At 61.6% G+C, this 16,725-nt stretch overlaps 3 protein-coding genes across 3 annotated transcripts; all 3 read left to right on the top strand.

The window, feature by feature from the left end:
• The first annotated feature begins 169 nt into the window (after positions 1-169).
• Positions 170-3,125, top strand: CHLRE_02g108650v5 (uncharacterized protein). The gene is made up of 3 exons (XM_001699669.2): positions 170-886; positions 1,107-1,183; positions 1,359-3,125. The coding sequence occupies exons 1-3, from the start codon at positions 566-568 to the stop codon at positions 1,486-1,488; spliced, it is 528 nt and encodes a 175-aa protein (XP_001699721.1). The 5' UTR covers positions 170-565; the 3' UTR covers positions 1,489-3,125.
• Positions 3,126-3,219: 94 nt separating this feature from the next.
• Positions 3,220-9,355, top strand: CHLRE_02g108601v5 (uncharacterized protein). Its single transcript, XM_043059840.1, has 9 exons — positions 3,220-3,337; positions 3,732-3,849; positions 4,164-4,253; positions 4,458-4,673; positions 4,752-6,006; positions 6,106-6,703; positions 6,917-7,262; positions 7,480-7,559; positions 7,774-9,355. Exons 1-9 carry the CDS (start codon positions 3,276-3,278, stop codon positions 7,907-7,909), a joined length of 2,901 nt encoding a protein of 966 aa, XP_042927474.1. The 5' UTR covers positions 3,220-3,275; the 3' UTR covers positions 7,910-9,355.
• Positions 9,356-9,409: 54 nt separating this feature from the next.
• On the top strand, positions 9,410-16,494 carry CHLRE_02g108550v5 (uncharacterized protein). The gene is made up of 22 exons (XM_001699671.2): positions 9,410-9,601; positions 9,669-9,747; positions 10,019-10,162; positions 10,394-10,439; positions 10,621-10,628; positions 10,833-11,041; positions 11,258-11,338; positions 11,464-11,502; positions 11,645-11,717; positions 11,949-12,028; positions 12,242-12,279; positions 12,545-12,689; positions 12,940-13,052; positions 13,177-13,225; positions 13,485-13,546; positions 13,740-13,830; positions 14,011-14,067; positions 14,303-14,388; positions 14,550-14,641; positions 14,849-14,908; positions 15,166-15,238; positions 15,461-16,494. The coding sequence occupies exons 1-22, from the start codon at positions 9,482-9,484 to the stop codon at positions 15,597-15,599; spliced, it is 1,884 nt and encodes a 627-aa protein (XP_001699723.2). The 5' UTR covers positions 9,410-9,481; the 3' UTR covers positions 15,600-16,494.
• The last annotated feature ends 231 nt before the right edge of the window (positions 16,495-16,725 follow it).

Below are 16,725 nucleotides of genomic sequence, written 5' to 3'. Positions count from 1 at the left end.
ATACATAGTTTGAATCGCTGGTCGCATGGCAGGGCGCGCCTGAGGTGGGAATGGCCGGGTTTTGACGATTCAGCCGGCGAGCATGTGCCGGCCCGACGTGACAGGGTTGGTCCTAAGCCCATTCAATATGGTTTTGTCTACATAATATTGCACTCAAATATATCCCGGGGCAAAGGGTCTGGCGAGGGTCTGGCCACCAGCAATTTCCCGAGGTCCCTCGCCAAGTCATTATCCTAGAGCAACTGCTCTTTGTCGTGCCTTCAATTTGATGTATGAAGCTTATTTGAGTGCCTTTGCGGAGTGACGGACGCTTCTCGTGCACAAATGCTGGACAAGCCGCTGCCTTTCGCGAGCTCGGCTAGCGGGCAGACCGCCCCACAAAAACAGCGATTCAAAACATGCCAATGTTATGTGTGAGCATTTGACAAGGTTTGGTCTTTAGTCGCCATGGCGTGTATGGGCACGCCCCCGACTGAACCCTAGTGCCTGCTGCCGCTCTCGCTACAGAACTCACAAACAATCCCTCCCATCCGCATTCCAATCCAGCAGCCGCAACCCAGAGCTGATGGTGGCGCCGACGGGCTCCTTCACGTCGGGCCTCCGCCGCGTGCACAGCGTGCTGAGCCAGTTCCGCCAGAGCGAGCTGAAGCAGCTGCGGCAGAGCTCGCTCGAGTGGGTGTTTGGCCTGACGGGCAGGGCCGGCAGCTGCATGTACATGGCTCCCGAGGTGTTTCGCAAGCTGCCCTACAACGAGAAGGCTGACGTGTTCAGTTTCGGAGTGGTCATGTACGAGTTGCTGTCGCGCGAGCTGCTGGTCATCTCCTACTTCAATACCAGCCGGGGAGCCAAGCTGGGCATGCACCAGCCAGAGGACTATGCGGAGATGGTGCGGGCGGGGGTGCAGGGAAGCAGGGAGGGAGGCGTGAGGGCGAGCGTGCCTAAGTTTTGGGGCCCTACACTCCACCTGTATGTTTGCGGGCTGAGCGCCGTTACAGAATACGGAGAGCACTCATTGCCATTTGGATCCATCCACATCAGTCCGTGGTGGCAGTCGGGCGGTGGCGTTCACGCGTGAGCGGCACGCACGTTGGCTCGGCTGCTCGCAGGTATGCGATGGCTTTCGGCCGGCGCGCCCTGGGGCCTTGGCGAACGAGGCTGCCTGGTCCCTGATCGAGGCTTGCTGGTAAGTGTGCTGCTGCCCCCTCTCGCTCGCTGACCGCAGCCTGTACGCCTTCTGCGACGCACCGCGTCTCGATCTGAAGCACGCAGCTACTGATGGGGCCACTCGATGATGAAACTTGATAACGTGCATGTGACCTTGTTGTTGATTCCGACGCCGGCCCCCCCCACCCTCGCAGGCAGGACGACCCGGTGCAGCGACCCGACATGGACACCGTGCTGGTGCGGCTGCGGGAGCTGCAGCGGGAGGAGGAGCTGCACCCCACAGACCCCGGTGGTCTCATGGGGTGCAGCTGCGTCATCAGTTGACGCGGCAGGCCGCAAGCCTGCCGCCGTGCGTCTTGCGATGGGACAGGGTAAAGGGGCAGGGTGGAGTGGTCCCATGCAACTGGCAGCAAGCCTGCCGCCATGCGTGGTGCCATTTAGTTTGGCTTGTCACGCAGGCGCTGAGGTGTGGCTCAGTTCCGACGGCCGCCGGGCACACGGAGAACACGTGAATCCAGTCGCACCACGGATGCCACAGCTGACTACAATTGTCTTGTGCGTGTTGCAATCGTCTCGGGTGCTGGTCAGGATTATAGGGCTGGCGGACCTATCTAACGCAGGCTAACTTGGTTTGCATCAGCTGTTGCTGCAAGAAGGCTGCGTGATTACTGCACAAGGCGCCTTCACTCTCCTCATATTTTGTCACTTGTCGTGGCTGCATGCATATCTGTGCATGATGGCAGCATATGATAATGCATTCAGCGGGCTTGCACAGAGTGCTTTAGACCTGATCATCATGGCCATGCGTGTCTGCACTGCACTAGTGATCATGAGATTGGAACTCATTATTGTTTGCGCCTGAAATGTGCACCCTCATGTTTGCGCATTGAAGTACCGTACTTGCGCGAATGCGCGTTGACATGCATTTGCCTGGCGCCTTCACAAGCGTTGTGCTTCACTTCTTAGCAATTTGCGTCAGTTGCGTGGGGTGTTGTGGTGGGGTCGGTGCGCCGGACATTCGGGCTGACTTGAAACGTAACGCAGACCTTCCCCCTCACTTGCAACTGCGGGCTATTGGGTACAAATGCGCAAACGTATGGCTACAGTACATTCATGGACATGAAGCTCAAATGTAGCAGGTGCAGCACGTACAGGCGTAGGACACGGTGTTTGGTCACGCGGCTCATACCTGCACTCGTGTGTACGCACCGCGGGTACGCACATCTGCTGCGGCTTGCGTTGGTTTGAACGTTGGACGTGCCTTGCATGAATTGTTGGTGGGACGCAGACTGCGGGCATTGAAGTGAGCGGAACGTTTGTGGCATCGCCGGAATTGCTAATGGATCCTGCACTAGCCGAGGTAGCTGCTAGGCACTGCATGGCAGCGATCCTTCCGTTTGTGCATGTGAGCTTGTGTTGTGTGAGACAAAATCGCTGTATTACACCTCGCGCACACAGTGACATGTGTTGGCTGGCATGGCTTACATCCGCCGTCATGATTGCTGCGGGAAACGGTGCCTTCGCCAAAATGGGAAGAGCAGGGGGAGAGCGAATGATGCCGTGCCGGCGGTTGGCAATGATGGGCGTTGTTGCCGCGTCAAAGCGATGCGGCAAGCTACTTTGCAGCGTTTAGGTTCGACCAGGTTCGGCAGAAGGCGCCGGGCCAGGGAGGCAATCGGCTTGCGATCGCTCCGTGCGTTTCGGCACGGGAGTTTTGCTTTCATTCATTTTCACACCCACACGCATATTTTGACGTGGTTTGCATGGGTATCTGGACCTTTCTCGCGCTATGGGAGCTAAAGACTTAACAGGCTGCGCGGTGCCTGACAACTTGCAGCGGTTGAACCCGGCCGAGCTCTCGCTTAAGAAGCTGCTGGGTCGCGGAGGGTTCGCGACAGTGTATGCTGCCACTTACGCGAGTGAGCCCGTCGCAGCAAAGGCGAGTTCGCACAGTGTCCTTTGCCTGGGGTCCCTGCGACAAAGGCCCCAAAGCTACGCGCACCCCCCCCGCCCGCGCTCTATTTTGTATTGCAGTCAAAGTATAAAGTTCACCCCAGAAATGTATTGGGCAGGTCCTTCAACCTGCTGAGTGCAACATTGATGAAGCAAGAATGCTGGAGTATGAGCGGATGTTCCTGCGTGAAGCTGCGTGTACAGCATCGCAAGAGCACCGGTGAGGTTGCTATGAGGCCAAAGCAGGCGACGGTCTGCCAACGGTTGGCGTGTTCGACCCACCCCTGCGTTGCGGCCGACGGTAGCATATGGGGTTGAGGCTTGGCTAGGACTCACTGTGCGCGGAGTCACACGGACTTTGCCCGCGGGAGGGTTTGCAGCAAAGTCGGGGTTGGGCCCTGATAGCATGTGATGGCTCGGCGTCTTCGGGAGCTGGGACTGTCCCCTCTGTAACATCCGCATCCATATGGGGGTGGGTTGAGGTGGCAGCTGCAAGCGGAGCAAAGGCAACGGACGCAGGAATAGCACTGCGACTCTGAAGGGGTTGCAGCCTCACGTGTGGGCGGGAAGTGGCCTCGCCTGACACCTCGTCACGGGCCCACGGTGTCACACAGGTCCATCATCCAGTGCTTGGGGGTGCTGCAGCTGCCCGCAGCTGCAGTCAACAGTAGTGCGCTGGGCGGCAAGCTGGACCAGCCGCCCATGTGGTGCATGGTGCTGGAGCTGTGTGAGGTGAGACACGTGGCGCACGGCGGACACTTGAGGGGAGGGCGGGATATGGCGGCTACGGCGGGCGGGCTCATCAGCACTGGGGATGTCTGGTTCCAGTCACGCGTGTCTGCAGCAGTTTTACAGTATGGTTGGTGCCTCGGGCCCCCCTTACTGGGATGGAATCCATGGCATAAGGGAAGGCCCTGGCGAGCCACCAGCCTGTCCGGCACATTCGTCGCGACACCAGCACGTGCTCGAGTATAGTGCCCTGCCACGCGGCCGCCCCCTCACTTCCCTCCCCGCCTGCCAACCCCTCCCTGCTTGCCCGCCCGCAGCCGTACACGACCAAGACGCTGATCACACAGGGCATGACGGATAACCGGCGCACCTACACAAACCTGCAGGCCTACACGTGGCTTACGCAGGTGCGCGGCCAGGGGTACAAGTGAGGGGTTGCGCAAACTGCATCACTGATAACGCGGGCTGTGGCGGGCTGTGGCCGGAGCGGGAGGAAGGAGGCACGCACAGCCCTGTGTTTGTTCAAGTAGACATGCACGGAAGCTGATTGGATCGTGCTGGGCTGCTGCCGCTCTCCTACTGCCCCCGCCCCTTCCCCCCCTTTGTCGCAGCTGGCCTCGGCTCTGGCGCACCTGCACAGCCACCGGCCGCCCATCATCCACCGGGACATCAAACAGGAGAACCTGCTCCTGAAAAAGGTCACGCGGCCACCACCGGCGGCGGCGGCAGCAGCTGGCGGAGGGGTGCCGGCCGGGGCTCAGCGGCTGCCTGGTGGCGGTGGCGGCACACAGCTTGAAGCGAAGCTGGCAGACCTGGGGCTGCACGTGGTGGGTTGGTGCAGCTTCCCTGATACACACACACACACACACACGCTCACACACACGCACGCACGCACATTCGCACAGGTGGTGGAGGCTGAGCGCTCCGTCATGCTGCGGCGCCGGGCCAGCAGCCTCGGCACACGCAGCATACACTCGCGCCTGAGCCGCCGCAACTCCACGGCGCAGCCGGAGCGCTCTGCCCACGGCGGCGGCGGCGGCGGCGGTGCAGGCGGCGGCACACCGCTATTATCGCCCCATCCGCGTCTGTCGAAATGCGGTAGCAGCGCCGCAGCGTTTGGTGCTGCGGCAGCAATTGGCGATGATGACGACACGCCGTTTCTGGCAGTGAGTAGTGTGGCCCCTAGCGGCCAAGCCAGCAGCCGGCCGCCGTCATGGAGCTTAGCCACAGCCGGCGGCGGCGGCGGCGGCGTGCCAATGTCCCGCCCGTTACTGCCCTCGGGCCACAGCGGCAACAGGCGCCGGCGGCCAGCATCGGCGCAAGCAGTAATACTAGGCTTGAACTCAGGGGGAGCAGGGGAAGCCGGATGCGGCGTAGCAGGAGTGGCTACGGCGGCTAACGCGACAGCAGAGGACATTTTCTTGTACGGCGGGTGCCTGGGTGGCGCGCGTGCAACTGCCATAACTGCTCCAGGAGATGCTGACAGCGCAGCGGCGGCGGAGTCAGCCGCAGGGCGGTCGCCCTTCGTAGCGACGTCACAGCAGGCGCTGCTGGGTGGCGACATGTGTGATGAGGTGGCCGGGGGCACTGCAGCAGTGGGGGGGACGATGCAAGAAGCGTCAACGTGCCGCAGTAGTGACAGAGGCACGTTTGAATTTGATGTCACAGCCACGGCAACTGGTTCCTCCAGGCCGCCGCCACCACAGCAGCAGCAGCAGCAGCAGCAGCAGCAGCAGCAGCAGCAGCAGCAGCAGCAACAGCAGCAACAGCAGCAGGCTACGTTGGCGGCGGCGGCTCGAGGCGGGGGGCCCCAGCAGCAGCCGCGTGCGGCGGATGGGCAAGGAGGCACCAGCAGCCGTGCCGCTGCTGCGTCAGCAGCGGACGTCGGCACCCCCTCCTGGGCCACGCGTCCTGCCAGCAGCTCAGCACCGCCGCCCGGCAGCAGCAGGGGAGGCATGCCGCGATCGCTGCTCAGCATTATGACTGGTGTAGACGGCAATGACGCGTCTGGTGTTGTTGGCATAACTAGCGCCGGCGGCGCCTCAGGCGGCGGCAGCAGGCATGTGGCGGCGTCCCCAGCAGCACAGCTGGTGGCGTCCGCAGATGCACTCGCCGTGGGGGAGGCGTGGCGGCCGTACCAGCGGCACAGCCCAGGGGCAGGTGATGGGAGAGCGGTGCATACGCACCAGTTGTGCGCAGCTACCGGCGGGTCACCTGCAATGCAGCGCAGGCCCCCGTGGCCGCTCTCGCCGGCGGCAGCCGCCGATGGCGGCGGTGGCGGAACGCGCCCACCACCAGCCTTGTCACTGCCATCGCCTACTGCTGCTGCTGCTGGCGTTCCACGCGGTGGTCTCGTGGCGCCGAGCATGTCAGTGTGCCTCACTGAGGAGCTGATTGACCTGGCGGAGGTGGAAGAGGAGGGCGATGATGTAGAAGGAGACGAGGCACAGCCGGAGCCGGCGGCAGACCAGCAGCGGCCAGCAGCGATGGCTGTTGGGTCAGGCGCGGGCCGTGCGGCAGATGGGGTGGGCAGCGGTGGCGGCACAGCAGCAGCTGCCGCCCTGCGGAGCAAACTAATCCCGCGGCCCAAGTCGGCCGCAGCGGCAGCGACGTCGTCTCCGGACAGGCGCCTGCCTTGGGCTGGGACGGCGGTGGCGGTGTGTGGTGGAAGCGAGCCAGGCGTGGGTGGCGGCGCCATGCATGTGCGAGGTGTTGGGCAGGCCTGTGCGTCTTGTGTGGGCGGCAGCTCGGCGGCTGGGGTGCGGGCACAGCACTGCCCAGGCGCCGCCGCGGCACACGCCGACGTCAGTGACCGGCCGACGAGTGACCGCACAGAGTCGCTCAGCAGACTGCTTGCGTGAGTGATGATGTGGCGTGTTAGGGAGTACAAGGCGAGAGGATGTGTGTGTGTGTGTGTGTGTGCGCGTGTGTGTGTGTGTGTGTGTGTCAGCACGGCGTGCACCTTGCGGTCTGTGTGAGCGTGTCCTGACCAAGTGGAACTACTCATGCTTGCCCCACTAATGACATCGCCGCATGCACGCACGCTACGCCTCACCTTCCATGCCCGCAGCCGCCACCCCGACCTGATGGTCCAACCCGTGGGCCCTGACGGCTCCTTCACGTCAGGCCTCCGCCGCGTGCACAGCGTGCTGAGCCAGTTCCGCCAGAGCGAGCTGAAGCAGCTGCGGCAGAGCTCGCTCGAGTGGGTGTTTGGCCTGACGGGCAGGGCCGGCAGCTGCATGTACATGGCTCCCGAGGTGTTTCGCAAGCTGCCCTACAACGAGAAGGCTGACGTGTTCAGTTTCGGAGTGGTCATGTACGAGTTGCTGTCGCGCGAGCTGCTGGTCATCTCCTACTTCAACACCAGCCGGGGAGCCAAGCTGGGCATGCACCAGCCAGAGGACTATGCGGAGATGGTGCGTGCGGGGGAGCAGGGAAGCAGGGAGGGAGGGACGGGTGAGGAGATGTGTGCTCTGGAATACCCGCTGCCTGCTGGGTGAGCGATACACCAACGCCAGCAGGCAGCGAGCGAGGTGCCAGTTAAACGCAGCACGCCTGGTGCGGGGTGTATGGCCATACGCATATGCGTGCCGCAACCTGGTCCACCCTTCACCCTGCCCGGCATCGTGGCAGGTGTGCGATGGCTACCGGCCCCCGCGGCCGAAGTGCCTGGAACACACGGACCAGGCGTGGGCGCTCATTGAAGCGTGCTGGTAAGTGGGCAGTGGGTCCGTGGAGCGGAGCGTGTCAGGTAACGCGTTTGGGATATGCAGCAAGTCTGGAAGGGAATGGGGTCCTGGAGCAATCAACGTTTTGGAGAGGTCCGGATCTCCACGTTTCAGCGATGGACCCTGGATGGTCTTGTTCTCATGTGCATGTATGTGACCTTGTTGTTGATTCCGACGCCGGCCCCCCCCACCCTCGCAGGCAGGACGACCCGGTGCAGCGACCCGACATGGACACCGTGCTGGTGCGGCTGCGGGAGCTGCAGCGGGAGGAGGAGCTGCACCCCACAGACCCGCCCCCTGGCGGGCTTGCCGGTTGCGGTTGTGTGATCTGCTAAGAGAGCCGCAGGGCACGTCACGGGCGGTGCTTGGCGGCGCAAACAGCAGCTAGATAACGGTCGGCATGGTGAATGAGCCATGCCGTTCCCTAGGCGTTCCAGGCAGGGATGCCCCCGTGAATGCCCCCCGGTCCCCTTGGTGAGCAGCTAATTACTAGGGTGGGCTGTATACGTATGGTATGAATGCAGCGCACTCAGGTCAAAACCCGGGTATGTATATATCTCCAACTGACACCTCACGGCCGCCTCACCGCCGTGGCAGTAGTCAGTAGGCGGCTAGGTGATGCGTTAGTTGCAGCAATGCGCTACATCTCACTTTCATCCACACGGGGGGGCACCCTAGGTGCAAAAGTGCACTTTTTACCCCTTTAATAACTTTTGCCCGACAACTTGCGTAGACACCAGATTGGGTGTACGCCGTCCTTGATGCTCCGGTCTCTCCGCAACTTGTCGGGCGAATGTTATATTGCAAGATGGGGGTACAAACGTGTCAGGAGTAGGGGGAATCACTGACCCAAGACTCCAGCGGATCCTCGGCCGCATGAGTGAGGGGAACATATTCAGACCCCTCGGCATGGTCAGTGCTCGTATCTTCCATCTACACTGTAGAAATGTGCCCAAAATCCGCCGAAGGCGGAGAACAATTTTTGGGTTTGGGTGCCACGCATCTACGCAGTGTAGACGTTTTTGGCCGGTTTTGGCGCAAAAATGGGGGAAGCGTAGACGTTTTGGGGGGCTTGGGGGCTTAAGTGTAGATGCCGCGGTCAGGGTCATCTACGCATGTGAAGATGCCGGGTGCCTGAGGGCATCTACAAGATATGAGCACTGGGCATGGTGCCCCCCCCCCCCCGCGTGTGACTTTCATCCGAGTGTGCTTGATGATAGTCGGAAGGCCTGTGAGTGGATGCACCGCCATTGTCAGGTGTGCCTATGTATGTGTATAGCTAGTTTGATCACTATTTTGTCATGGACTTCTCATGTTTTGCGGCGCCCACTGTTGGTCCCTGCCGTGTGGTGCTGGCCTGTGTGTACGTTCACGTACGCGTGGCATGGGGCTACGTTTGCAACGTCGCAAGAGGCTGGGGCAACCCGCGAGTACCAGGCCAGGCACAACGTCCCGCTCCCGCCGGGATGAAACTGCAAGCTTTCACGCGTGTCCAGCCGCATTCAGAAGCCCCACACTGCCCCACAGGGTTGCGACGCCCGTTCACGTCCCAGGCAACCCCAGAATGGCTCAGGGCGGTCAAGCGAAGTCGGGTTTTATGGATGTGCTCGTTAACACATGAGTATATGGACATATTTGTCTCGCACTTGTGTACAGATTTGTTGGATTGGTGACGCGTGCGTTCAGCCGGTCGGTCAGCCGCAGACTCCAACTGCTCGGGGTCGGCATGGACAGGCGCAAGGTTTTGGCGCGGTCAGCAGAGGCAGGTCCTAAATAGAAAATAGCTACCTGTATACAATAATAGGCAATCGTTGCTCAGCTCGTTGAATTGGCCAGTAGAACCGTGAACTTTAGGGCTTCGTTGTGTTGCGTGCGTTCCTGGCCGCAGAGTTCTGCAGATATATCAAATGGCGGTCGAAAGGTCGCCTAGCAGCCGGGCGCCTGGAGGCGCTTTGCTGGTCGCTGCCGACAACGAAGAAGCGAAGAAGTATGAGGAGTCACGATTGGCTCAGATGGGGTACAAGCAGGCAAGTCACATGACTGCCAGCGCATTTGATCTTTACTTGGGCGTCCGACAGCCGAGGGCATGCGCAGGTGCTACACAGAGGCTTTCGGTGGTTCACGAACGTCGCGGTCACTGTTTCCTCGATGAGCGTGCTGCTTTCCATTACAGGTGCAGTGATTCTGCGCGGGGTCAGCTGGCCGGCAGCGTGGGGAGTCTTGACTGACTCTTGGAGTCACGAGCGTTGCTTGGGCGCCATTCTGTATGCAACCGTTCGCTTACGGGCATCGCTCTATCTTCAATCATCTTCAGAAATCTGGCTTGCTCGTATTTAAGAAACCCACGAGATGAATTCATGTTCACACATGTCGGCGGTTGCATGCCTCTTTTACCTTCAATTGTAATTCGCATCCTTTTACCTTGAGTTGTGTCCATCTTACAGGGTCATTTGCCACAGGCCTAGCCTATGGCGGGCCGGTGGTGTGTTTATGGGGATGGTTCCTGGTGTCATTCTTCAGCCTGTGCGTGGCGCTTGGCATGGCCGAGCTGGCCAGCGCCTACCCGACCTCCGGCGGCATGTATTACTGTGGGTGGATGGGAAGAGTGGACGGGAAGAGAATTGCACGTGTGCACGTGCCAGTGTCACTTCTACGGCGCTGTGTGGTGTGCTGCGGCCAGACACGTGCATTGATGGCACATGCTCGTACGTACAGCTGCTGGTTGCGTGCGGGTCTGTTCAGCAGGGCTTGCCCGCGCCATGGCCTCCACCGTGCTGCGTCGGGAAAGACTTGGACTCCTTGCACGGATGCCATTGCAGGGGCGTTCCAGCTGCTGCCGCCGTCCGTGGGCCCCTTGGTATGCTGGTAAGAGCACGCACGCACGGAGTCAGGCACAGAGGCCACGGCGGCCGTCCCGAACGAGAGATGCAAGTTGATGCTGCCGGCGTGCTTTCCAACTGTGTAGCGTACATATGCAGCCAATTTGCAAGGCTTCAACACAACACCTCATCAGTTTACGCCTGTGCTGACTGCAATGCCAATGCAGGGTCACCGGTGAGCGGGGGCCGTTTGAGCCTGCCTGACCAGGCCAGAGGGCCGGCGTGTTTGGAACTCTTCCGGAGCGAACCCTACCTGCGGATCTAGTCGTGGGAGGCAGCTGCGGGGGCCTTGCTAACTAATTTGGCGCGGGACGCGGGGCTGCCAGCATGGGCGCAGGCAGGCCTGCCAAACACATGCATAAAAATCAACCGCCTTCAGACGCGACGATACCTCCGCGCCCCCATGGCAATGACTGCACGCCCGGCCCTGCTCTGTTCCTGCCCTGTGCTCCGGTGCCACGGCACACGCCAGGCTGGCTGAACCTGCTGGGTCAGTTTGCCTCGCTGGCTTCCACGCATTACTTCATGGCCTACATCATCTCCACCATTGCCCTGTTGGCAACCGGCACAGCCACGCCGCCGGCGGATGTGAGCAACCGGCCGCATGCACGGCGTCAGTAATAATTGACTGACTGCTTAGGGTCGTACTTTCAAGCAGCGTTAATACCTGAGGGCGGGGCCCGCGGGGTGGGGAAGAAGCAGGAGGCGAGGCAGCAGTACAGTGGTTAGGACCGCCGCGCATTCACTTTCGCCCTGACCAGAGTGCTCCCCAACACTTGTACCCCGCACGCCACCCACGCACAGGAGCAAGTGGATGAAAACGGTGATCTACTGGATTACGCTGACATGCCGGCCGGCCCGGGCTGGGTGCCTAAGAGCGGCAAGGTGCGCGATGATGGGCTGGAGCCACAGAGCGCCCATGCCTGAGGGTTGATTGTGCCTAAGGAGTGTACATGCCTTGCTGGCATGGCCGAAGGTGAAAAGCTGAGAGTGCCTCTGCTCCTTCACAGGTATTCTTCGGCATCTACACAGCCTGCCTGTTCACCACGGTGGGGCGGGAGGGGATGGACGGGGCGGGAGGGTATGACATGCATGTGCGGCATATACAGCTGCAGCAGAGGAATCAAGCTTGGGTGGCTGTTAGGCTAGCTGCTTTTAAGAAGCTGGCTGCTGCCGCTGCCTTGGGCACAGGCCGTCATCAACTCGCTGCGCTTCGAGCACGTGGGATTTATCACCGAGATCGGCGCATGGTGGACCATCATTGGTGGGTGTAAACCACTAGGAGCACATATACGCATGGGCTGGTGGCTCGGGCTGTGGCACAGGCTGGGCAAGAGGATGGAGTGCTGCGGGCCGGCCTGCTGCGTCTGCCTGCTTGCCAGTAGTGCGGGCCGCCGGCCCCGCAGCGCTGCTTGTGTCAAGTTGCGATGCCGCTGCAAGAGTTCATGGGCCGCGCCATGCGCCATGTGCTCATGCATGTGCCATCATTGCGCAGGTGTTACCATCGTCATCATCGCAATCCCCTGCATCACGGTGGAGCATGCCACGACCGAGTGGGTGTTCCGCAAATTCGAGGTAGGTACGCGGACAAGCGTGTGTGAGGCCGGCTCGTATGCGGACGTGTGGGCAGAGCAGATAGCCTTTATTCTCGTCTGGCGGGCAGCGGGGCACATTCGGAAGAGACTCCTTGCGCGTTGCTGACAAGCCATGCCTGTCCACGCCTGCCAAGCCCCCCATCCAGCCCCGCCCCCCGCTTGTTGCCCCCGCCTCTTGCGCTGCCGGCTACAGGGCGAGCTGGCCAGTAGCTGGGGCATCCCTAACGCCTTGTGAGTGGCGCCTGCGTGGCATGTGCACCATACCTGTGACGCAGCGGCTTCTTGCTGCCTCCCACTCCAGGGCCCGCGGCTTGTGGGCCTGAGTGCTGTGGGGGGATCGGTGGCGCATCACCGCAGCTACCTGGGCGCCAGCTGTACCCTTACATGTATGTTCACGCATCACACCGCTGTCATGGACGGCTTACCCTCTCCTCCTCCCTCACCTTTACCTCCCCCCTTCCCTCCCTTTCCTTCTCCCTCCTCCCTCGGCCCGCAGCTATACGTTCATTCTGGGGCTGCTGCTGCCCGCCTACTCGTTCACCGGCTATGACGGCCCGGCGCACATGAGCGAGGAGTCCACCAACGCCTCCATGGCTGCGCCCTGGGGCATCCTGCTGGGTGTGGTGTTCATGATCTTCGTGGTGCGTGCAGCTGGATGGGTTAATGTCGGCGTTCCAGATGCAAGTGCAGCGTGTGCGGGGTTGTAAGGGCGACGCGTGTGATGCTGCTGGGCATGCACTCGTAGGGAGGATGCCGTGTGAAGCCCATCACGAGCATATGCCCGTCCGCGGATCTCCCCCGCCGCTCCCGCCACCGGGCCCACCCGGCCTGTGCCCCGAACGCACGCTGTGCTGCCCTCGCTCCATGCCGGCTGCTGTGTGTGGCACGCAGGGCTGGGCCTGGGTGCTGTCGCTGCTGTTCTGCGTCACCGACTACCTGCAGGTGCTGGGGGAGGGCGACGTGCCCAGCGAGGCGGGCGGCGACGCAGTGGCGCAGATCTTCTGGTGAGCGAGTCAGGAGGATGCGGGTGCGTGGGGGACAGCATGGCTGGTGACGCACGGCTGGCTCGCGTACAGCGCTCTGGCTGTGCAAACCCCATACCGGTCATTGGTGCTCGGCGGTGCGCAGGAATGCCTTCAAGCAGCGCACCGGCAGCGGCACCGGCGGCATCATCATGGTGCGTGTGTGAGTCCGTGTGTAGTGCAGTACATGGTGTACGTGGCCGGGAATAAAGCGTATGCGGGGGCATGGCTGGCTGGGTGCGGTATCATCACGCGTGCTGGCTTTGGGAATGCAGGCTTTGCACGGCGCTCTCCATAGCACCCTGGCCTGAGTGCATCCTGCAAACTGCCCTGTGGCTTTAGCGACAGGGAGCGAGCCGAAAACACATGCCTAACACATCTGCACCGCGTACGCCTCGCCCTACCGTTGCGCAGCTGATGATCCCGCTGGGCGGCATTTACTTCTGCGCCCACAGCACCCTCACCTACGTCAGCCGGTGAGCAAGACCGTGTCCTGGCGGCGTGCCTAACGGCGGCCTTGTAACCACGCTGGGTTCACACCACCGAGCGGCCTCTGCTCGGCATGCAGCTGTCCTGTCGCTGCACCCTAATGGGCCCTGGACGTGCCCCACCACAACTACGAGTTTGCGTTGCTGCTGCTTAGCCCCACTCCACCGGTTGCGCTCGCAGCATCCTGTTTGCCTACTCTCGCGACAAGGCCGTGCCGCTGGCGTGGCTGTGGATCAAGTACAACAAGACCGTCAAGGGGCCGCTCATCGCGGTGAGCAGCCGACCATGATGATGCCCACGCACGGCCGGGCAGCTAGCACATGCACACCACCTGGGGTCGTCGCGTCTGTCACGCCTTGCTGGTTGACCGGCAGGCTCTCCCATTCTGCATTTCGTTGCGGCTGATGGCTGACTCACATGATGCGTGTGCATGCGCCCCTGCACGCGCCAGGTGTGGGGCACTGCCTTCGCCGCGTGGCTGCTGGGGCTGCCCATGCTGGGCTCTGAGGTGCGTGCGTGGGTGGATGGGTGCGAGGATGCCTGGGTGGGTGGGCCGGCGCGGTGCAGAAGTGGGTAGGTGGGCGGGTGGGGAAGCAGGCCGCTGGCAGATGGCTCAGCTTGACCACGTACGTTGCATAGCCACGTCCGCACCCCTATCCTTAACTCGGTGACCGTCCCCACGCCTCTCGCACTTTCGATGTGGCCTGCACCAATTGCTCCCGCACGTCGTTCCCCCCACGCAGCAAGCTTTCACCGCCATCATCTCTCTGTCCACCATCGCGCTCAACATTGCCTACGTCGTCCCCACCACCCTGCGCATCATGCCGTGGTAAGAGCCGCCGCCGCACACACCCACCCGCAAGCGAGCCAGCCAGCCCCCTGACCGCTCTTATGCATCGTGTGGGATTGCGTGCATGCTCATGTGCTCGGTCACATCGCACCAACAAGCGTCACCCGCCACCGGTCTGCGCGCTGCTGCCTGCCGTGCAGGGGCGCTGCGCGCTTCAAGCCTGGTCCCTTCCACCTGGGCTGGTGGGCCTACCCCATCGGCGTTCTCGCCACGGGCTGGGTGATCTTCATTGGTGGGTGGGGCGCTGTGACGTGGGCAGCCCCGGCAGCGCCTAGCCGACCGCTGCTGTCTTGCCGCATTAGCGGTACATGCAGCCATACCTACCCCATGGTGCCGTTGCAATCCTTGGATATTCGCACCCGTCACTCGCCCCCGCGGCTGCCCCATCCCTGACTGTGCGCCCTGCCTACCTTGTTCCCCACGCACACCCCCTCTGCAGTGGTGGTGTTCTCACTGCCGACGGAGTACCCGACGAACTCCCAGAACCTCAACTACGCCGGTGAGTGGCTGGCTGGCTGGCTGGCTGGCTGGCTGAAGCGGCCTTGTTGCGCAAGCATATGCAGCGATTACGACTGGGGCTTTCCGTGCCCCAGATGTCGCGGCTCTGCAGGCACGAGACGCGCGTGCGCGCGCGCGCGTGTGTGTGTGTGTGTGTGTGTGTGTTTATGTGTGTGTGTGTGTGTGCATGGATGTGTCTCACGTGCATGGATGTGCCTCACGTCCCGCCCCCACGCCCCTGCGCACTTGATTGTGCAGGTGTGACGCTGCTGGCCACATTCGCGCTGTCGCTCATCTGGTACTACTTCCCTTTCTACGGCGCGTACAAGTGGTGAGCACGGCCGGTGGGAACTGGGCTGGAGGGGTAGGCGTGTGTATATGTCGCCCGGGTGCCGGGTGCGGGCTCGCGGCGGCGACAGTGGCGTGCTCCCGTAATGTGGCCATGTGGTTTCACCGATGTGGCGTGGTGTGACACTGGGCGTATGGGGAGATGTGTAGGCGCCGACCGGTAAAGACGCACATGGACACCCCGCCCTCGCTCTCGCCATGTCAGGTTCAAGGGTCCCGTGAGCACGATGGGCGATTTCAGTGACGACGACGCGCCCGGCAGCAACTCCAACGGCTCCGTGGCGGAGGGCGATTTGGCCAAGCCCGACCCCGCCGCGGCAGACGCCGCCACTGTGCGCGTGTAAGCAGGTGATCATGGTTGTTCCGACAGCTGCCGCCGAAACGTGTCACGGAATTGCGTGTGCATCATGTGACGTAGAGGAGCCTGAGACCCTGGACGTGCTGCGTGGAGCCTGGTCGTGTTGCAGCTGCGTCCAACCCATCAGCCGCCAACGCACCGTGTTTGTGGCGTGTGGTACTTGCCAACATGAGGACAGGGGGGCACGGTGGGATCCAATATGCTGCTTGATGTATGATTGTCAACTCGGTTTGCAGTCGAAAGGTGACCGAGCAGGCGTAGGCAAATGGTGGTAATGCCTATGTGGGGGCGGGGGGAGTTTGTATGGTCGTGTGGGACGTATGGGAATGCACTGTGCAGTGTACAGAACGGAATCTTGTCTGGTGTCACGGCATGTGAACGGCGGCTTGGCAATTCGATGCTGTGGGATTATGCATGGCAGTATCGGATGCCTCTGGGCCACGGTACCGTGTAGTGTTACTGCTGCAGTAAGCGAGGGTTCGTGACTTCACGAGATTGGATCCAGTTGAACACCTCAGCCTGCACACGGCAGCATCCATACATTATAGGCCAGGGCATGCTATGGGCACTCAATCGATGACTGCAAGCACCAAGTACCACAAAGCACGCAGCAAGCCGTACCGCATACCTCAATGGTTGGCTTACACTCGACATCATGTGTTTATGCGCTGTTCAGTCTGTGATGAGAATAAGCCAATGGACGATGCGAGAGCGCATGCGCGCCTCCAGTACTTGCATTGTGTAGGATGGCCGTGCATGGGTGATGCGTCGTGTGCCATTGTGGAGACGTGTTAGCTACGGTTCGATGCTGTACGGTAGCAAGGTCTGTACACCGTCAACACTCCGGGCGTTTCTTGAACCGCTTGTAACGTCAGATGTTGGTTGGGTCCTCCTAGTCCTGACCCCTGAGATAGGCGGTGATAAATGTGTTACCGTGGACATTCGGGGAGGAAGATCATAAGGAACGAGGACGAAGCCACGAAGGGTACCCGTGAAGGGCGGGCGCACGCGGGGGTGCAGCACTGGTTGGGACGGTGATGGTGCAAGAAGGAGAGGAGCCTCCCGCTGCAGAGGAGCCTCCCGCCCTCCTGTGATGCGAAGCACGTGTCTGG

Source organism: Chlamydomonas reinhardtii, chromosome 2 (genome assembly GCF_000002595.2).
Source record: "Chlamydomonas reinhardtii strain CC-503 cw92 mt+ chromosome 2, whole genome shotgun sequence".
Lineage (NCBI taxonomy): Eukaryota > Viridiplantae > Chlorophyta > Chlorophyceae > Chlamydomonadales > Chlamydomonadaceae > Chlamydomonas > Chlamydomonas reinhardtii.
Note: the sequence above shows the minus strand (reverse complement) of the source record. Positions and strands in the feature narration are given on the sequence as shown.